This window comes from Papio anubis, chromosome 7 (assembly GCF_008728515.1).
Source record: "Papio anubis isolate 15944 chromosome 7, Panubis1.0, whole genome shotgun sequence".
Classification (NCBI taxonomy): Eukaryota; Metazoa; Chordata; class Mammalia; order Primates; family Cercopithecidae; genus Papio; species Papio anubis.
The window spans coordinates 153990291-154012920 of record NC_044982.1 but is presented as its reverse complement, the minus strand read 5'-3'; the positions used below and the strand labels follow the sequence as shown (position 1 = coordinate 154012920).

The following is a 22630-nucleotide window of genomic DNA, read 5'->3' as shown; positions in this document are numbered from 1 at the left end:
TTAGGTGCTCACTGAACACTTTAGCTGAGATGTTTCCAGTCTTCTCACACTCAAATCATCCAAAACAGAATTTACCTTTATGCTCCAAGCCCCGCTTTTACACCTGTGTTTTCAGTTTCTGGTTTGGGGCACCATTATACACATTCCTGCTGAAGCCAGAAACCCAAGGTACAGCCAAATGTCGTCTCTATTACTCCTTGCATCTGATGTGAGCAACTGTAGCAATTCTCTCTCCAAATATCCCTCCTACATGGTCTCTTCTCTACATTTCTACAGACATAGCTTCAGTTCTGACCTTTGTCATTTATCACCTGAACAAATACAATCCCTTCTAAAGGACTTCTCCACCTTCAGTCCTATTGTTGTTTATTCACTCAACAGGCACTTCATGATCGTCACCTGGGTGCCAGACACAGGTGCAAGGTGCTGGGGGTACCTCAGTGAGCAGTCTCCTCCTTGGAGCTTATATTCTGGTGGTAGATGTAAATAAAAACATAAGTAGATGAACAAATAAAATATTAGTTGCTGTGAAGGAAATAAGAGTATTAAATTAGGATGACCCGTATTAGGGTGGGAGGACCTAGGAAAGCTCTCCTAGGAGGTGACATTTAGGCTGAAACCTAAAGAAAAACACCTTGCTACATAGAGAGTGGGATGGAAACGTGTTTCAAACAGAGGGAGCGTGCAGTGCTGTTCATTCAAAATGTGTTGTGCAATCAACGACAAAGGGTAAGAAAAGTACTTGGCCTCTTTAAGAAATCAAAGAAGACCACTGTAGCTGGCGAGAGTGCAGTGAGATGAGATGCAGGTGGGACAAAGTGAAGTAAGAGATCTGTGTTTTGGCCAAGCATGCCAAGCATTAGAGGCCAGTCTTCCATGAAACAGTGTGATGGATACTGTTGCATTCAAAATCAGATCACAACAAGGTCCTTCTTAGGTTTCCTGTCCCCATTACCGATGCAATAATCTAAACATTTCTTGTGATGCTACTCAGGGATCTTCCTGGTCTGGATGCTGCTTGTGTTTCTGGCCTTCTATCCTAAAACAACCCACATTCATATACACAATCTATATACTCCAGCTGTGTCTCTCTCTTTTTTTTTTTTTTTTTTGAGATGGAGTCCTGCTTTGTCGCCCAGGCTGGAGTACAGTGGCGTGATCTTGGCAACCTCCACCTCCCAGGCTCAAGCAATTCTCCCACCTCAGCCTCCCAAGTGGCTGGGATTACAGGCTCGCGCCACCATGCCTGGCTTATTTTTGTATTTTGTAGAGATGGGGTTTTGCCATGTTGGCCAGGCTGGTCTCGAACTCCTGGGCTCAAGCAATCCACCCGCCTTGGCCTCCCGAAGTCAGGGATTACATATGTCTGTTTTCCACAGGTTGTGTTTCATGCTCTTTCCTCAATTGGAAAAGCTCCATCTCTGTGTGATGACCACTATTTCATCCTCTCAGACTTAATCTTAACTTTTACAGGAAGAGTCAAGATCCTGCTCTGTTATTTCATAGCCAATTCTACTGTAGTGTCAGGCTGCTTTACATCTCTCCCACCATCCCGGGTGTGTGTGAGGATGTTAAGAGTCTGATCTTATGTGCTGTTGTAGTCACGACACCTGATACGGAGCTGGCACTCAATACAGTTTTATGGAAGGAAAGAAGGCAGGCAAGCAAGCAGGCAGTGTTGTCCAAATGCACTGGAATAGAATACACGGCATTCTGATCCTATCTAGTTTAAGTCTGTATTTTTTAAAAATTCAATTAAATTCAATGAACACTTGAATATACGACTTTTATGTGTGACACATTAGCCCAGTTGTTTGCAAACAATGCTTAATCATCACAGAAATTCCCGGCAAAGAAATGCATAAAGGAATGAACGCTAGCCCTGCTCCTTGCTACCTGTCAGATGTTAAGATATAGGCCACCAAAACTCCTCTTCCTGAATGGAGAGTGTAGGCTGTGCTAGGGAGAGCACATAGAAGTGCTCCTCTTACAAAAGAAGAAAAGAAGATTGCTCTTAAAGAGCCAAACCAGTAAAAGCCAGATGATCTATTTGTGGGAGATACTGCAGACTGAAACACACAAAACTGTTATCAAGGTGACAAAGTTGCAATCTCAGAAAAATTGAAATGTCATTACCATTCAGAACCTTGGAATGCCTGAAGCAATCCAGAATGCCTGTAAGTACTTCTATGCCTATCAACTGAATGGTACATTTTTCTGAGAATCATGTACTGTATTTTGTCTCTAAATCTGTTAATGCCTGTTTCTTTGCATTCAAGAAAATATTTACTGTGTGCTTATTACGCATATGCTGAAATAGTGATGAAAAGGACATTTTAATGGGGAAAATGGCATGTAGAGACAAATGATGTGGAGAAAATGATGAACAAATGTGACTCAATTATTTTTTGTCATAAGAATACTCTCCTCTCTAAGTGAATATACTGGCTTTCTGGTTTATACATCAGCTTCTTGTGAGTTTGGAAAGTACGAGTTAAGGCCTCTGGGCTTAGTGCGTGGCTAAAGATGAATATATGACCATAGGGCTGAAGAACGCCCTCTGAATTGTGGTCATTCACCAGGACTGATCTGCTGTGAGACCTTGCCTGGCGGCCAGCTGGCCTCCTCCAATCACATCTCACCATAGCCCCTCTCACATTAAAATAAACCTTTTAGGCCAACATCAGCACAGGGAGTCCTTTCACCAGGGTGACAACACAAGGCCAAGTACATTCCACACACACATTGAGAATGAAATATAACTGATACAGCCTGGGCTCCTAATGACCTTCAGATGCCAGTGTCAGTCAGTGACTCCAAAAGAAAACTAACCTTCAGTTATAGCACCATATTCATCTGGAATGCATTACTAAACGAAGAGATGGAATGGAGATGATATTTTAGAACTCAGAAGTCAACTTTGTGGTAGATCACAGAGGTGCTTGAGGAAGGAAAAAGAACAATAAAGTTCCCACAAGGCCTAGAAGTCTGTGATGCTACAGTCAACATTTCCGACGCTGAAATGAAAGTTCACTTATGCTTCGCAGAAGCATGTTCTTATCTAGAGTATCACATTGGAAAAGGTCTGGATTCACAAATATCTTTTTCAACTCCCAACAAACATTCAATCTAATCAGGCTAGAATGCCATGGAAAGTTTACAGTCCTGAGCTGGTAACTGGACTATCACATGACTGGAATGACTTCTATCCATGTAGAAATCTGACACACTGCAGCAGGACATGCTTAAAACAAATGGAATATAGTCTAAGGTTATATGGACGTTGTGAAAACTCACATCCACGGCATTACACATCATGGTGACGAAATCAAGCACACTTGAGTTTCACCAGGCTCATGGAAACCACCGTCAAGACAAGACCCTTTCGTGATACCTAAAGAATCCCTATCTAACTTCAATAACTGCCTCAAAAAAGTCAGTCCTTTGCCGAAAGACTATAAAATCCCCTGAAGACATTTGTTTTTGTTTTTCCTTTTTTTCCCTCGCTCTAACATCACATTCTTCTGATGTGAATTGATCAGAAACTCAATTCTTCTGGAAGATCTAACTTTAGATTCTTCTAAAGTCCCTGAAGAATCCCATTCTCATTTCAGTGACAGGCCTTTTTAGCCTCTGCCAAACTCACTTTATCTGAGGTTTAATATTCACACTTACGTATTCAGCTCTGTTAATGAACTCTTAAATATCAAATAGCTGATTTGAATGCTCTGTGACTATCATTTAAGATGTTTTAGTTTTTTGTGGAATTTTCAGTTTTTACAATGTAGTAAAATTTTAAGTCCCTAACAAAGCTCTCTTGAACGGAAAAGTAGCAGGTGATGTGAAAGTAACTTAAGTGTCTTGCAGGTCAGGACCTGTGGGTATTCTGCTGAGCAGCAAAGTCAAACGACTAAACAACATGAACTGAAACCTAAAGGGCAGTGTGGCTTCAGATGTTTTCACTGCGAAACCCATACTAAATTCTACTGAAACCGTCTAACAGATTGTATTATCATTCAGAAAATATAAGTGAAATGTCAATATAAAGATTTACATTTGCCGGGTGCGGTGGCTCACGCCTGTAATCCCGACACTTTGGGATGCCGAGGCAGGTGGATCAGCTGAGGTCAGGAGTTCGAGACCAGCCTGACCAACATGGAGAAACTCCGTCTCTACTTAAAAAATTAGCTGTACGTTGTGGTGCACGTCTGTAATCCCAGCTACTTGGGAGGCTGAGGCAGGAGAATTGTTTGAACCCGGGAGGCGGAGGTTGTGGTGAGCCGAGATCACGCCATTGCACTACAGCCTGGGCAACAAGAGCGAAACTCCGTATCAAAAAAAAATCCCCCCCACCCCCCAAAAAACCCCAAAAGATTTACATCTAATTAATTACTGAGAAAGAAGAGTATTGTTTTCATGCGAGACACAGATTTCGAAAAGGTATGATGTGTTCTGGTCTACTTTTCTAGATACCAATAAAAATATATACACACAAAATCTCTTCTCTTTAAATGTCTTTTATCTAAAAATTGAGCCAAAGATAACCAAATAGAAATAATAACATTTTTAAAACGAAAGCATTAAGAAACAATGATTAACCAAATGAAGGAAAGTGTTTCTCCCTAGAAGTATTCCAGCTAATAAAGAAGAAATGATGGAATTAGTACATCATTTTTTTTGAAAACTTCTAATGAAATAATGAATCTGGGCAAATATCATAAGTGCTCACTAACATCACAGATAACTAAATATTATGTACTTCTTGAGAGAAAACGTAATAGCATCTATGATGTATTCTTCCACTCAGATTAAGTCTCTAGATCAGACAGTTTACAGAAAACAGGGGACAGGGGAACACGATAAATAAAAGCATGGCAACATGATCAGCAAAATATAAAATGTGGGAAAGTCTACAAGAGGACTGACCTGGTTTCTTCAACAAATAAATTACAAAGGGGAAAAAATGGAGGGTAGAAACTTCTGGATTAAAATAAACTTGAGAGACACATCAAAGGCAACACATGGAATTTGTTTGGATCCTCATTTAACTATAAATGAATGGATGAATTAATGAGTATACAAACAACAGGGAAATTAGAACTACCTATGTGATGATACTGAGAAACTGTGATTAATGTTTTTATAGGAAGGATAATGGCACTGGATGGAGTATTGTTTGGAAAAGTATTCTTGGGCCAGGCGCAGTGGCTCACGCCTGTAATCTCAGCACTTTGGGAGGCCAAGGTGGGCAGATTGCTTGAGCCCAAGAGTTTGAGACCAGCCTGGGCAACATGGCAAAACTCCATCTGTAAAACAAATAATAAAGTACCCTTATCTTTTAGCAATAGTGCTAACATTTTTAACAGATGACTTATAAAGCATCTGAAATTTGCTTCACAATAACCTATCTGGTGAGAGGAGAGTGTTTTCAGATAAAACAAGAGTGAGTTGATGGTTCTGTAGCTGACTATTGGGTATATGGGATTCATTAGGGCATTCTAATTTTGTATGTGTTTGACATTCTTCAGAATGAAATGTTTTTTAAAAAATGGAAAAAGTAAAACAAAAGTGATAGAAAAGACTTACCCTGTTGGATATCCTTCATTTCTAAATGTAAACTAGATATCAAGATTCCCACAGTTTGAGATCGTTTTCCATCCAATAATTTGATGATCTAAAATTAGAAAAAAAAAAAAAAAAGAATACAAGCTCAAATGACCATACAGTCTTTCAGAAGGCACACTAAAAACATTAAGAGTTTTTAGATACACTGATTGATGAAATAAATTGATGCTGCATGTACTTTTCTTTAAATAATACTTAATTGGAAAGTAACTTATCCACAATTATAGACATCTTACATAATGAAAGACATTTTACAAAATAAACACCCAAAATTCCATCAGCCTAATACAAACGCTAAATCTTTATATCTTACTCTGATCATTTTACTCAAGTACTAAGTTATACCAGCATCAAGATGTATACAATGTCCTATCCAACTTTTTCACTTATCATTGGAATATTTTCATGTTGCTACTGGTGAAAACACTTCATAGCCTCCAATCTTTTAAGTAATGTCATCTTCTGAGTGATTTAGGGGAAAAAGCATGAACATCTGAGTCAGTCACCAGCCATACGGCCTTGGTAAAGTGACACTCTCTATGAAATGATTTCCTCATCATGAAGGACTGACTGTATTTAGTCTATCCTTTTATCTTATTTTGAGACAAGGCCTAGCTCTGTTACCTAGGCTGGAGTGCAGGGGCGTGATCAGAGTTTGCCTTAGCCTTGACCTCCTGGGTTTCAGTGATCCTCCTGTCTCAGCCTTCAGAGTAGCTGGGATCACAGGCAGGCACCACCACACTCAGCTCATTTTAAAATTTTTTTTATAGAGACAGGGTCTCTATAAAAACTTTGTTGCCCAGGCTGATCTGATCCTAAACCCTAAAGTCGAGTGATTCTTCCATTTCAGCCTTCCAGACTGCTGCGGTTACAGACATTAGTCACTGCACCTGGCCTACACATTCATTTTAGAAATTAAATGACTATATGCAAAGCACCTGATATAGTTCTTGACATATATTTAAAGTTTTTTCTGTTTCAGAGAGGTTACTTCCCATTTGTTATTAATTATTAATATAAACAATATAACACCTTGCACACAAAGCTATAATTTTAAATTAATTAATTTTTGAGATAGTATCCAGCATAGTCACACACAGGCTGGAGTACAGTGATGCAATCATAGCTCACTGTAATTCTGAACTCCTGGGCTCAAGTGATCCTTGTGCCCTAGCCTCATGAATAGCAAAGACTATAGATAGGTGCAGGCCAGCATGCTAGGCTAATTTTTAGTTTTTTGATGTTTTACAGAGGTGAGGTCTCACTATATTGCCAATGCTGCTCTCAAACTCCTGGGCCCAAGCCACCCACCCACCTTGGTGGATTACAGGTGTAAGCCACCACACTTGGCCTTAAAATTATTTTTTATAATAATATGTATTTTTACAACCTTCACAGAAACTCCACATACCTCACTGCCAGTTATTTCAACCTTTATGAATATTCCATGGAGAAGTCTACATAGTTTTGTGTTTCTCCACAACTAGTAAACCAAATCAGCTCCCTAACAACGTATCACGCAGCTGCCACTAAGGGAAAAAAGCTCTTTTCTCTCATGCGGCAGGGCTACAAAAATAAAAGAGAAGCACCCACAAAACACAAATCCTACAAATGTTTTTAATGTGCTTTGCTGGTTAAAATACAAACTAGGCTGAACAGCTGTGCTTTCCTTCCCACCTAGGTACTTACAGAATTGCCAAACTACTGTGAAGACAAGACTAAACAGTAACACACATCTACATTTGTATTATTACTGTAATAGCTGAGTTGCTTGCTGGTTGAAAAATAAGGGATAACAATAGTTTATTCCAATAAAGATGATCTAATTGCCTAATTGTCTAACTACCTATTGACTGACTGATCTTGAATCAATTACTGCCACTTTTTTCCTTTGTCTGTTCAGAATGGCTACTTTCATATAACGATTAGACCTAAAATATAGTAAATACTAAATATTAATCAAGACGTAAAGGGAAAAAAATCTCATTTTTCAGTCAATATTTTTAAGCATTTCAACATTCGCCTTAGAGAGAAAGATTCTTGGGGCAGAGAGAATTTTAGGAGTTTTAAAGAGAAATAGAGAGGGTATTCAGTATTTTTTAATACGAAAACAAACGCAAAAAAAAAAAAAGGCAATTAGGCATATAAAATATCTTCCTTAAAAATGCAATTTCTGGCTTTTTCTTAGAGAACCCAAATTTAAAGTCAAATGATTTTTTCACCTGATAAAAAAATTAAGAAAAGTCAATTTAGCTTTAAATAACTATTCAGCCATGCACCCATTCAAAAAATATTTACTGTGCATGTTACGTTGTATTGCTTTGTATTCTGGGGATACGGAGGCGACTGAGACAGATCAAGTCCTAAGAAGTTTGCTGTAAAGAGTCAAAAAGGCAAATAAAAGCATCACCTAAACTAACTGGAGTGCAAATTCAAAAAGAGAAACGTTTTGGGAATTGACTAGACTTATTCTTAAGTGTCCAGGATGGTGACTGATACAACCACAACCATGGCATACACATCAATGACAAGGACACAGGAACAGGATCAAATTCATGACAAGATCACAGCTGGGTTGAAAAAGTTTCTTCAAATGAACATGCACCAAGCTATCCAGTTAGGGCTCCGAAAACTACCAGTAATATTCTGCCTACAAGAATAATGTACAAATGCACGTTTCTCTGTTAGCTAATTAAAAGCAAGCAGGAGAGAGATCACGAGAGAGTAAAAGAGCAAGAAAGATACTGATTCTGTCTGTCTCTGAGTAAAATGAGGTAAATCTACCCCCCACCCCATTACACAACCAGGCTGAACTGTGGAAAGGATGTTACCACCATAAGCCATGCTTGGAATTCTGTCGAATGACTCGGCACACCCAGGTATTTGGTGAGTGTTACCTTTACTGGGACTAATGCCTGAAGAGGTTTTTGTTTGTTTGGAAATCTGATGCTGATTTCCTAAAAAAGGGCTGGGGGGCAGCTAAGCAGTGGTGAGGTTGGAGCATTTGTATTCTCTTCCCTACCTGTACCAAATTCTCTGTCTACTTTTGAGTAGATTTTAAAAAATATCCATCTATGTTTCCATGTAGCCACTCTTGTGGAAAACCACCAGGTTTCTCAAAACCAACTAAAATGGTAAGGACACAATGGGCACAGAATGACATGCCCTAAATCCTCTCAGTCTCTTCCTCTTTGTTCTTCCATGGCTTTGAAGGCTTAACACCAATTTCTCTTTATTTTTATGAAAAGTGCACAACATGAAATGTACCCTGTTAACAAAATTTTAAATAAGCACAATGTTGTACAGCAGATTTCTAGAATTTTTTCACCTTGTATAACTGAAATTTTATACCCACAGAACAGCAAATTTCCAATTCGCCGTTGTTCCAGCCCCTGGGAACCATCATTCTACTTTCCGTTCCTTTGAGTTTGACCACCATGGATACTGCATATAAGTGGAATCATGCGGCATTTATCTTTGTGTGACTATTTTCGCTTAGCATAATGTCCTTAGGCCAATTTGTGTTGTAGCAAATGGCAAGATTTCCTTTTGTGTGTGTGTGTGGTCAAGTAATATTCCGTTGTATGTACATACCACATTTTCTTTATCCATTCACCCATCAATGGACATTTAGGTTGTCTCCATCTCTTTGCTATTGTGAATAACGCTGCAACAAACATGGGAATAGCTTTTCAATACACTGACTTCAATTCTTTTCGATAAATATCCAGAAGAAAGATTAATGGATCGTATGGTAGTTCTATTTTTAAATTTTTTTTTTTTTTGAGATGGAGTCTCGCTCTGTTATCCAGGTTGGAGTGCAGTGGCTTGATCTCGGCTCACTGCAAGCTCCACCTCCCGGGTTCATGCCATTCTCCTGCCTCAGCCTTCTGAGTAGCTGGGACTACAGGTGCCCACCACCAGGCCCAGCTAATTTTTTGTATTTTTAGTAGAGACAGGGTTTCACTGTGTTAGCCAGGATGGTCTCGATCTCCTGACCTCGTGATCTGCCTGCCTTGGCCTCCCAAAGCGCTGGGATTACAGGCATGAGTCACTGCACCTGGTCTATTTTTAAATTTTTGAAGAACTTCATACTGTTTTCCATAGTGACTACACCATTTTACATTTCCACCAACAGTATACAAAGGTTCCAATTTGTCCACATCCTGAACACTTGGTGTTTTTCAGTTTGACAGTGGCCATTCTGACAGGCGTGAGGGGTTATCTCATTGTGATTTTGATTTGCATTTCCCTGGTGATTAGTGATGTTCAGCATCTTTTTCTATACCTGTTGGCCATTTGTACACTTTCTTTGGAGAAATGTCTGCGTAAGTCTTTAGCGCATTTTTATCAGATATACGGTTTGCAAATATTTTCTCCCATTCTGTAAGTTGCCTTTTCACTCTGCTGATTGTTTCCTTTGCTGAGCAGAAGCTTTTTCATTTGACATAGTCCCCTTTGTGCATCTGTTATTTTTTCTTTCTTTTTTTTGATCTGTGCTTTTTATGTGATATCCTGGAAATAATTGCCAAAATCAATTTTATAGGGTTTTCTCTGTTTTTTTTTTTTTTTTTAAAGTTTCATAGTTTCAGGTCTCACATTTAAGTTTCTAATCTGAGTTGATTTTTATATATGTTCCAAGATAAGGATCCAATTTCATTATTTTGTGTGTGGATAGCCAGTCCCCCCAGCACCATCTGTTGAACAGATTATTCCTTCCCCATTGTATAGTCTTGACACCCTCGTCAAAGAACGTTTGCCTATATATGCTTGGGTTTATTTCTGGGTTCTCTGTTCTATCAGCCTATAATGTCTATCTTTATGCCAGTACCATACTGTTTTGATTACTGCAGCTTGGCAATTTGTTTTGAATTCAGAAAGTGAGTCCCCTAGATTTGTTCTTTCTCATGGTTGTTTTGGTTACTCAGGGTTTTCTGTGGTTCCATACAAATTTTAGGATTGTTTTTTCCTATTTCTGCAAAGCTGCCACTGGGATTTTAAGAGGAACTGCACTGAATCCGTACGTTGCTTTGGGGAATAAAGACATTCAATAATATTAATTCTTTCAATCCATAAATATGAGATGTCTTTACAGTTATGTGTCTTCCTAAATTTTTGTAAGCAATGTTTTGTAGTTTTCAAAACTAGTCTGTACTAGTGTTTTACCTTTTTCAGTTTATTCCTAAGTATTTCACTTTTTGGATTTTATTTTAAACGAAATTGTTTTCTTAATTTCCCTTCCAGGTAATTAATATTTTTGTGTGTATAAGAACACAACTAATTTTTGTTTGTTGATTTGGAATCCTGCAACTTTGCTGAATGTTTTTAATAGTTCTTGACAGTTTACTTTTTGGGGGGAATCCTTAGGGTTTTCTACATTTAAGATCATATCTGTGAACATAGATAATCTTACTATTTCCAACTTTGATGCCTTTCTCTTGACTAATGGCTCTATGACTTTCAGTACTATGTTGAATAAAGCAGCATGAGTAAGCATCCTTGTCTTGTTGCTGATCTTCATGGAAATGCTTTTAGTTTTTCAACCTTGAGTACAATATTAGCTTTGAGCTTTTAGTTTATGGTCTTTATTTCTTTTCTATTCCTTCTAAAGAATATTTCCTTCTTTAGGTAATTTCCCTCTATTCCCAGTCTGATGAGTTTTTATCAGAAAACAGTGTTCAGTTTTTTCAAATGCTTTTTCAGCATGTATCAAAATATTTTTATCCTTTGTTCTTTTAATGTAATATCATTAATATTCATATGTTGAACCATCTTTGCGTTCCAGAGATAATTGACACTTGGTGATGGTATATGATCCTTTTAATGTGCTATTTAATTACGTTTACTAGGCCAGGCGCAGTGGCTCACGCCTGTAATCCCAGCACTTCTGGAGGCCAAGGCGGGTGGATCACTTGAGGTCAGGAGTTAGAGACCAGTCCGGCCAACATGGTGAAACCCCATCTCTACTAAAAATACAAAAAATTAGCTGGGCATGGAGGCACGTGCCTGGTAGTCCCAGCTACTTGGGAGGCTGAGGCAGGAGAATCCCTTGAACCCAACAGGCCAAGGTTGCAGTGAGCTGAGACTGTGCCACTGTACTCCAGCCTGGGCAACAGAGCGAGACTCTATCTGAAAAAAAAAAAAACAAAAAAAAATTAAGTTCACTACTATTTTGTTGAGAATTTTAACATCTGTATTTGTAAGAGATAATGGCCTGTAGTTTTCTTTTCTTGTAATGTCTTTGGCTTTGGTATCAGAGTAATGCTGTTCTCATAAAATGAATTTGGAAGGGTTACCTCTTCAATTTTTTGGAAGAGTTTGAGAAGCACTGCTTCTCTGTTAATTATTCTTTAAATGTTTGGTAGAATTCTCCACTGAAGCCATCTGGTTCTGGACTTTTCTCTGGAGGTTTTTGATTACTGATTCAATCTCCTTACTTGTTACAAGTCTGTTCAGATTTTCCACTTCATCATGTCAGTCCTGGTAGGTTGTACATTTCTAGGAATTGATCTATTTCTCCTAGGTTATCCAATTTTTTGGCATGTAATTGTTCGTAATAGGATCTTACAAACCTTCTATTTCTGTGGCATCAGTTGTAATGTCTTCTCTTTCATTTTTTATATACTTGTGTTTTCTCTTCTTTCCTTAGTTTAGCTAATGATTTGTCAATTTTGTTGATCTTTTCAAAAAACCAACTCTGTTTTGTTGACTATTTTCCTATTGTTTTTCTATGCTCTATTTTGCTTATTTCTGCTGAAATCCTTATATCATTTCTTTGATTAACTTTGGGCTTAGTTTATCCTTCTTTTTCTAGTTCCATGAGGTAAAGAGTTAGGTTGTTTATTTGAAATCTTTTTAAACATAGGTGTTCACCCTAAAACCTTACTCTTAGTACTGCTTTTGTTGCATCCCATATGTTTTGGTATGCTGTATTTTTGTTTTTGTTTGTTGCAAGATATTTTCCAATTTCCCTTTTGGTTTCTTCTTTGACCCACTGGCTGTTCAAAAGTGTACTGTTTAATTTCCCTGTATGTATAAAGTTTCCAGTTTTCCTCCTGCTATTATTTCTAGTTTCATGCCATTGCGGTCAGAAAAGATACTTGGTATAATTCCAATTTTTAAAAATTTGTTAATGCTTGTTTTCTGACATAACGTGTGACTTATCCTGGAGAATGTGCACTTGAGAAGAATGTGTTTCAAAACGCAATTCCTGTTGGGTGGAATGGTCTGTTTATTTCCATTATGTCCATTTGGTACATAGTATTGCTCAAGTCCTCTGTTTCCTTATTGTTTATCTGTCTTGTAACATCATTTATCAAAAGTGGGTTACTGAAATCTCCCATTGTTATGTTGCTATTTCTCCCTTTAGTTCTGTAAAAATGTGCTTCATATATTTGGCTCGTATGTGGGGTGCACATATACTTATAACTGTTATATCTTCCTGGTGAATTGACCCTTTTATCATTAAATAATGTCCTTCTTTGTTTTTTATTAGAGTTTTTGACTTAAACTCTAACCACAGCCACCCTGCTGTCTTTTGAATTGTTTTCAGTTTAGCTAAGGATGTCAGTTTTTTTTTTTTTTTTTTAATTAACTCTCAGAATATCTTTGTCCATCCCTTTTCACTTTCGGCCTATGTGTGTCTTTGAGTCTCAAATAAGACTATTATAGACAGCATATAGTTCCATTTTTTAAAATCAATTTAGCAATTTTATGTCTTTTGACTGAGAAATTTTCTCTATTTGAGTTTAAAGTAATTACTAAGAGTGAGGAACTTATTATGGCTAATTTGTTAATTGTTTTGTAGCTTTTGTAGTTTTGTCTTTTTCTATATTGATGACTTCCTTTGTGTTCTGTTTCTTATAGTGACTTACTTTGATTCTTTTCTCTTTTTGTTGTTGGATCTAGGCATTTTCTTTGTTGTTACTATGAGACTTATATAAAACATTTTATAGGTATAATCATCTATTTTAAGCTAATTTCAATCACATCTACAAATTCTACTCTTACTTCTCCACTCCCACACTTTATGTAACTGATATAACAAATTACACGTTTTCTATTGTGTATCCATTGACTTATTTTTATAATTACATTTGTTTTTAATATCTAGCAGGTATAAATTCTATACCAGAGTTAAAAGTGATTTATCCACATCATTATAGTATGCTGTATTTGTCCGTATATATACCTTTATCTATAAGCTTTGCGTTTTCATATGGTTTTGTGTTACTATATCACGAGCTTTCATTTCAACTTTAAAAGCCTCCCTTTATCATTTCTTGTAAGTCTACTGGTCATGAACACCCTACACTTTTATCTTTTATTTATCTAGGAACATCTATTTCTCTTTCGTTTTTGAAAGACAGTTTTTCTTTTCTTTTTCTTTTCCTTTTTTTTTTCTTTTTTGGAGACTGAATCTCACTCTGTCGCTCAGGCTGGAGTGCAATAGTGCAATCTTGGCTCACTGCAACCTCCACCTCCCAGGTTCAAGCGATTCTCTTGCCTCAGCCTCCCACGTAGCGGGGATTATAGGTGTCCCCTGCCATACTGGGCTAATTTTTGTATTTTTTGTACAGATGGGGTTTCACCATATTGGCCAGGCTGGTCTCAAACTCCTGACCTCAGGTGATCCATCTGCCCTGGTATGAGCCGCTGTCTCTGGCTGAAAGACAGTTTTTCCTTTTCTGTTTTGAGACAGAGTCTTGTTCTGTCACCCAGCCTGGAGTACAATGGCATGATCTTCACACACCACAACCTCTGCCTCCTGGGTTCAAGCAATTCTCCTACCTCAGCCTCCCGAGTACCTGAGAGTACAGGCACGCACCACCATGCCCAGCTAATTTTTTGTATTTTTAGTAGAGACAGCGTTTCACCACGTTGGCCAGGCTGATCTCAAACTCCTGACCTTGTGAGCTGCCTGCCTTAGCCTCCCAAAGTGCTGGGATTGCAGGTGTGAGCCACCACACCTAACCAAAAGACAGTTTTCCTAGATATAGTATTCTTACTTGGTAATTTTCTTTCATTGCTTTGAATATATTACCCTATGTCCTTCTGGCTTGCAAGTTCATGTTGAGAAATCTTCTGATAGTCTGGCTGGGGTGCCCTTGTACGAGTTGCTTTTCTCCTCCTGCTTTCAAAATTCTCTTTTTGTCTTTAACTTCTGACAATTTGACAACAATGTGCTCAGTGTGGTCTTCTGAGTTCTCCTAATTGGGATCCATTGGGCTTCTTGAATCTGAATGTTTCGTTCTTTCCCCAGATATTTGACCATTATTTCTTCCCATATACTTTCCTCCCTTTCTACCTTCTCCTTCTGTAATTCTCGTAATGTGTATACTGATCTGCTTGATGGTGTTCCATACGTCCCTTAGACTTTCTTCCCTCTTTTTTTTTTTTTTTTGAGATGGAGTCTTGCTCTGTCACCCAGGCTGGAGTGCAATGGTGTGATATTGGCTCACTGCAACCTCCACCTCCCAGATTCAAGCAGTTCACCTGCCTCAGCTTCCTGAGTAGCTGGGATTACAGGTGTGCACCACCACACCCAGCTAATTTTTGTATTTTTAGTAGAGATGAGGTTTTGCTGGTCATGTTGGCCATGCTGGTCTTGAACTCCTGACCTCGTGATCTGTCCATCTCAGCCTCCCAAAGTGCTGGGATTACAGGTGTGAGCCACTGCACCAAGCCTCCTCTTCATTTTTTTCTTTTTGCTCCTCTAAATAGATCATTTCAAATGACCTCTTTGATTTATGTGATTCCTCCTTCTGCTTCATTAAGTCTGCTATTGAACCCCACTAGTGAGTTTTTAAATTTGGTTATTGTATTCTTTAGCTCCAATATTTGTTTGGTTCTTTATAATATTTTCTCTGTTGATACTGTCATTTTTGTTCATGTATCTTTTTTCCAGAGCTCACTGAGCATCTTTATGACATTTATTTTGAATTATTTGTCAAGTAATCCATATACATCTGTGTCTTTAGGATTGGTTTATTTGATTTTTTTTGTTCCATTGGTTGGTCCACGCTCCCGTTTCTTTGTGTGCTTTGCTACTTTGTGTTGGGATTTGAAAAAGAAGTCACCATTCCCATTCTTTACAGACTGATTTCATACAGTGAAAGACCTTTGCCAATCAGCCCAGCTAACGTCTCTGGGGGATTCTCAAGTCTTTTCTGCAGATAAATGTTCTCTGGATTTATGTATGTGAATTCTCAATTAGAGGGATTTTGCTTTTTCAGGAGCTCATAATCCCTGCTCTCTCTAGTGTCTGTCTATGGTACTGCAGGTTCTCCGGAGGTGGTGTAAGCTGTCCAGTTCATTTTTGTTCTCATCTGACCCCAAACATCTAGAGTATATCAAGTCCCATGAACACATGGAGTCGAAGAAGGAAATGGAGAAAGGAGAAAAGAGGAGGGGGAGTGGGAGGAAGAGGAGAAGAAGGAGGAGAAAGAGAAGGAAGGAAAGAAAGGAAGGAAGAAGAAGATGATGAAGATGAAGAAGAGGAAGAGGAGGAGGAAGTAGAGGAAGAAGAAAAAACAGTTCCTTAGACAACACTGTGAAAAGGTGAAACAATAGACACAAGCTCCACTCTTCTTTCCCCTATAATCTCTGTGGGAGGACCTGCTGAGCTGTATGGGTCTCTGTCTACTGTACTGCAGGCCACCTAGCTTTTTGTTCTCAGCAGTCTCCAGGCATCTAGAGTATGCTGTGTCCCATCAGCACTCCAAGTCGGGCAAGACAGAAATCAGTCTCTTAGGCGGCCCTCTGAAAAGCTAGAGCATTGGATGGATGCTCCGACTTCTTCCTTCTCCAGGGAGAAGCCAGGATTTGGAGGTTTACTCTCACTTACTCTGCCCCGAGCAAGGGTGAGGGGCAATTGCAATGAATGCACGCTAATTCATACCATCATCTTTCTTCTCAGTGGTTCCCAACCTGGCATCTTTCCCTGTTAGCTCTTAGATTGAGACACAACAGAAACCGGTCTTTCAAGTACCTCCCCAAAAGTCTGAACATTAGACACAAGATCCAGTCTTTTCTCCCCCTCCTGAAGGAGCAGCCAGGAGGTAGTTTTCTCTAAATCAGTGTATTGTGCCAGGGAGGCAGTCAGATGAGTGAGTGCCATGAATTTTCCTATTAGCTTCAATACAACTGGTTTCATGCTCACCTGGGGTGTAGGAGGCTCTTAACTAATTTCTGAATTTCTCACAAAGGGAACTGGTCCATGTATCATTAAACTGGCGTCTCCATGGGGCAACAAGGATCCGCCATTTTCTATTCCATCTTGATGACATTACCTCCCCCTTTCCCACTTTTAGTTTCTGAGAGGCAAATGCCATATCACCCATGGACAGAGAGAGAAGACAAAAGTGGTTGGGTTCCACCAAAGTGTTCCCAGTCACAAAGTGGCTCATATGGCCATGTTGGTAGTGAAAGTAAGAGCAGACTGATCTCAGACTGAGTCAGGCTTCACTGAAAGGGGGCTGGCCTCTCCTTCATAATTGGAGGACAGTACCAAACAAATTACAAGGAAAAGAATTAGAAATGAAGGAAGAATAACGAGAAAAAGAGTAGAAGAAACATGTCTTAAAAGATCTTCCTTAAGTCAAGATACGCGAAATAACTGAAAGGAAACAAATGAAGGAAAATAACACATTGGACTTGTGAACACACAAAGAAATGGTTCAGTACAACCCAAGACTTTGGTATATACTTAGATTTTCCTGAGATTGGTTAGAAATTGGGCTAACAGGGTGTGAGGAGAAAGCGTTGGAAGTAGACATGAGGAAAAAGGAAACTTGAAGACTAAAAGAGGGAAAAAGTATACATTTTATTGCACAAATTTTTTTCACTAACTTTTTTTTTTCCATGTAGAAATACATTACTGACATCTTCCTTGTCAGCGCAGGCAGAGCAATTTCTAAAAACATCACATCATTTAAGTATTCCCCTGCTAAAAGACAATTAGAAATCATCCAAATTTTGGCCACCCACTGTGGCTCACACCTGTAATCCCAGCACTTTGAGAGGTCGAGGTGGGTGGATCACTTGAGGCCATGAGTTTGGGACCAGTCTGGTCAACATGATGAAACCCCATCTCTACTAAAAATACAAAAAATAGGGGGGTGTGGTGGCTCACGCCTGTAATCACAGCTACTCGGGAGGCTGAGGCACGAGAATTGCTTGAACCCAGGATGCGGAAGTTGCAGTGAGCCAAGATCAAGCCACTGCTCTCCAGCCTGGGTGACAGAGAGAGACTCTGAATAAATGTTCCAAATTTTGTCAATTGTTAAGAACGCTACAATGAACAAGCATGCAGATATATCCTTAATCATGCAAGTTTGTATTTTCATAGGACTCACAGAAATCATTCAAATAATGTGCCCATTTGAAAATTTGATAAATATTTCAGAATTGTTTATTAGACTTACTCTGCCAAGTATTTGAGAGTGACTGTTTTTCTGTTCCCACACCCACTTTAGGTATTACCAATTTTAAAACTGTTGGCTGAAAAATAGGTGAAATGTGTTTTCATGATTTTGCTTTGCATTTTTAATGATTTTTATTAGTCACATCTTATGAATTGTCTTTATATTGTTTTTGCTATATTTTCCAATTACTAGATCTAGTAGGCTGGTATAATGCAAATACACTTAAATAAGGACTTAGCTAAATAAGAGGAAAAAAGATTTACAAAGAACCTGCTGTACATAAAAGTCATTTTCAAAGGGAAGAAGAGGGAACAGAACGACCTTTTACTACACCTCCACTAAGCACTGGTATTGTGTTCCTCTGCACATCAGCTAATCCAAATGGACAGTTGTGCGCTGGGGGCAGTGAGCATTGCAATATTGTAAACCGTTACTCCTTTAGTGGCCCCCTGTGGACTTCCAGAGTGATAACAATACTTGAGGCTCAAGAGTCCTGTAAAGTATGTATAGCTATCTCACTGCTGGGGCATTAAAACAAGAAGCACAGCTAACCAAATTGTTACGGTAATTCATTTTTTATGTTCATTATCAAATCTTACAACCTCCTTACCCAGATATATACCCATTACTGAAGAATGTATTGTAGAGTAGTGAGGAAGAAAATATTAAGGGGGAAAAAAGACAAGAGTGAAGAAAACTGAAGAAGAGAACAAGAAAAAGTGAGAACAAAGATGTGGAACATGACAAAATTTGTTTTTTTAATGTGTTATCAACCAATATTATTACTTTGCTTTCTGAATACTTTTTTAGAATCATTGTTAAGTTTCAAATAACCAGAACGCAATTTATGTTGAATCGTCTTTTAACTGAAAATTTCCCTGGCTTTTCTTTTATTGGATTATATGCATTATTAGTAAGCTAACTTTTAGACAGAAAAAGTGAATTTCAAAAATTCCCCTTGGAAGAGAAAAACTATATGAAGATAAACTAATACTGGGCATTTATTCTCCCAAATCCATTGACATCTCTTATACTGCACTTGAAAGAAATCGAATTCAATGAATTACACCTTTCATATCTATGTATTTATTTACTGAACGCTGTGGACTGGTGATCACAGTGATAATCTGGAAAATTTTTAGAATCATAAATTGCCTGAAATTGTCATATACTTAATATTCTGTTCTTTTTATGGTAGGAAATTTAATATATATATTTATATAACCACAGATTTCAAATACAAAAGTTACAAGAAACTGATTATTAACTTAAAAATCTAATTATTAAGCACCAACCCACTCTGTAAGCTTCTGTTTGATACTAGCATTCTGTGCTATTTTGACAATTTTTCAGTTACTTGGTCTAAGGAAAAGGTTCCCAACAATATCACAATCTAAGTAGAAATACAAAAACTGAGAACTGTAGCCATAAACTACAACAGTCCTTCCCTCTAGTTTTCAACCTTTGCCTGCTGAGCTTTCATGAATGACCCCTTGGCCAGCTGTGGAACGGGATCAACATCACGATCTAGTAAACCAGTTATTAAGAGAAAAGTCAGGAGATCAGCCTTCAGCCTTCTATTTCTAGGCCTGCCCTTACTTATCATTGTACCAATGCTGAAAGGCAGACAGTCCAATTCAACAGTCCTCACAATATGCAAATTCCTATGTCTACTGCAAACAAAATAAAAATTGTGTGTGTGCGTGTGTGTGTGTCTGTTTACTGGAGTTCAAAGACTAGTTTAAAGAGGGCAAACATACATAAATAACTGATACAGGAGCTATTCATAGGATCAGTAACTTAAAAGAGTTTGTAATTATTCTTAGGTACACGATCCTTGAAAATGCCAGCACTCTTATTTAAAAAGGGGGTTTGAAAAAGGTGGCTGTTTCTAGCACAATCTTTTTCCAGGTAACTCAAACACATTCCCAAAAGAATGTTACATCCAGTGTCTTTTTTCTGAAACAAAAATCCAGATCTCACTTTTATAAAACCTCTCCATCAAGGAGTCTTGAGAGATGACAGGCTCTGCAGAACATGAACCCCAAAAGACACTGTAATTCATGGTCTGGGTGTCCAAACAGAAAGGACTCTTTCTATTCTTCATGGCCACTAGGGTAAAGGTTCCTCTGGGCATTTGGACCCAACAGCAGTAGAGGTTTTCACAAAACCATGAGGTCAGTTTATCACATTTGATTGTTAGACATTAGTGAGATTCCTGACTGTATTAGTATCCAGCTTCACCATATTAAAAGGAGTTAGTTAGATTGCCTTAACAAAGGAAGGGTTCCCCGAGAGCCCCTGACTCACAGGTTGTGCCTTATCCCCACGTAACATAAAAAGCAGCCTGTGAAAAAAATCAAGCTGCAGTAACCGGTAATACGAGTGTCAAAATAATGATTTTCCGAGTTTACGTGAAGCCAGTACATAGAATTTATGCTTTAAGCTCCCAACTTGATTTTATTCCATGTAGGTTCTTGCGGGGGAAAAATGGCCACTCCAGGCTGTTCAGGAAAGACAGTTCAGCAAACATTTACTGGAGGGTGCAAGTCTTTGTAAAATTTTGCTTATCCAGTGTTACTCTGGTTGAATTGGATTTCGGAGTCATTTAACACTTCGCACTGAAGAAACCTACAAATTTCATCTGATTTATCCCTCTGCCGTTGGGTTGGCCAAGAAGTCCACGTATTTAAGTACAGACCTTACTTTACAAGAATGTGCACGCTTTAAGAAATTATTAAGGTTACATTTAGATAATGCACACATTTATAGCCATTTTCTCTCAAACAATAAAACAGTACTATTTCAGCTAATCGTAAACACAAATTAAACTGTGCATCCCATTCCTAGTCTATGACCCCTTATCATACTCACTTTTCATTCTTCCTTGTCCTCATATGCGTATTACTTGATATGTAATAATCCTCAAAGTCACTTTCTAGTATTAAGAAACTTTTGGCAGTGAACTATTTTACCTGCTGTTTGACTCAAATTCCTCATGCTCCCATTTTGAACTATCTTTTTCTGCTCTCAAGGAAGGTAGAAAACAGCTGGTCACCATCCCCTACACTAAGCTTCTTCAGAAACCTCAAGATCAGCATTTCTTTGTTAACAAGAGATGTTTTACATCAAATTGTTAAAAATCAGTTTTTGGGGGATGTTAGCAAGCCCTCTGTTGATCTCAGTCCTATCTAGAGTCAGCTGAACTTGGCAGCCCATGGTCTTCTCCTAGGAAGAATCACAGTCTGGAGGAGAATTGCCATTTGTGCAGCATTCGGCTGACCTACAAGCTGACCTTGTGCAGGGGCAAATTCGCAGGTTGCGTTAAACCCTATTAGACATGCCTAGTTTAAGGCAAAGCCTTTCCAGACCCCTGCCACACGCCAGGATTAGGGCATGTCACACATGTGTACTATTACATTGCCTAAGGAACTCTCCCAATGCCTTCCAGCGGGGGAAAAGCAGGCCCACACTAGCTAAACCTGTACGGTAAGCCGGTATAGACAAATTTTTATTATTCCTCACATATGTGAATTTTTTTAAAGCCTGCCTCTGTGAACAAGAATTAAGACAAAAATAGGAAGACAGATTTGCTACACTGGGAAAATCATACCCTCGGCTCAGCTAGAAAAGTTCTGCCAGACAGGCTGAGAAAGAATTCTTGTCAGGTCCAGTGGGATTTTCACATCTACAGAAAATCTGTACACTGTATATCTTCAGCTTTCTGCCTGAGCTTGGCAGACAGGGCCAAAAGTAAAAATAAAAATAAATGGTTCTGAATAGACCACAAGTGCTGGAAGTCTGCTCAGCCAAGTGAGTTTGGCATAGCTACAAAATTAAGAGAAACACAGAAGCCCTCTTCTTCCACGGAGCCTTCCCTGTCTGAAAGGAAGATGATTAATTTCTACATCTACACCTTTGCTAGACACCAAACACATTCATACCTATACCAGATCGAGTGGATATTTTGCTCTTTGGCTTAAGTTTCACATTTGAACATACTCAGTGCCAGTCACAGGGTTTCCATCTCCAGCACAGTCAGTTTTATCCTAGAGCCTGGCGAATAAGCACAGAGTCTGTCCAAATACAGCCACATGTGTTATCACCAATGAATAGCTGCTGGCACTTCAGGGAGCTAAGGGCATGTGGAAGTTGCTGCTTTGCCTGTCTGAATCAACTGTTTCACCTCACCAGAAACAAACAAACTAATGCAGAATCCATATATATGAGTAGACATTTACTTTCATGACAATGACATACAGGTCGCGCATCCCAAATTCAAAACTCAAAAACTCCAAAATACGAGGTATTTCAAAATCCAAAACTTTTTGAGCGCTGATACAGTGCTCAAAGGAAACGCTCAGTAGAGTATTTCAGGTCTTGGATTTTTCAGATTTGGAATGCTCAACTGGAAAATTTGAAATCTGAAACGTTTCTGGTCTCAAGCATTTCAGGTAAGGGATACTCGACCTGTATACCAAATATCCACATAGGGTACACGGTCAGCTACACAGAACAAGTGCGTGCATGATCTGGCCTTTCTTGGTAAGACTGAACAACAGAGTGGGGAATACACATAA

At 38.6% G+C, this 22630-nt stretch overlaps 1 protein-coding gene across 8 annotated transcripts in view; it reads right to left on the bottom strand.

Annotated features, from left to right (window-relative positions):
- FMN1 (formin 1) overlaps positions 1-22630 on the bottom strand; it is a 419748-nt gene that overhangs the window by 154367 nt on the left and 242751 nt on the right. For all 8 annotated transcript variants that reach the window (XR_004185219.1, XM_031668862.1, XM_009209842.4 and 5 more), the window contains one exon: positions 5587-5674. Coding sequence is in view for 7 of the 8 variants with exons in the window: in XM_031668862.1 (XP_031524722.1) it covers positions 5587-5674 (88 nt within the window). In the remaining variant the exon portion in view is untranslated. The remainder of the gene's footprint in view (positions 1-5586; positions 5675-22630) is intronic.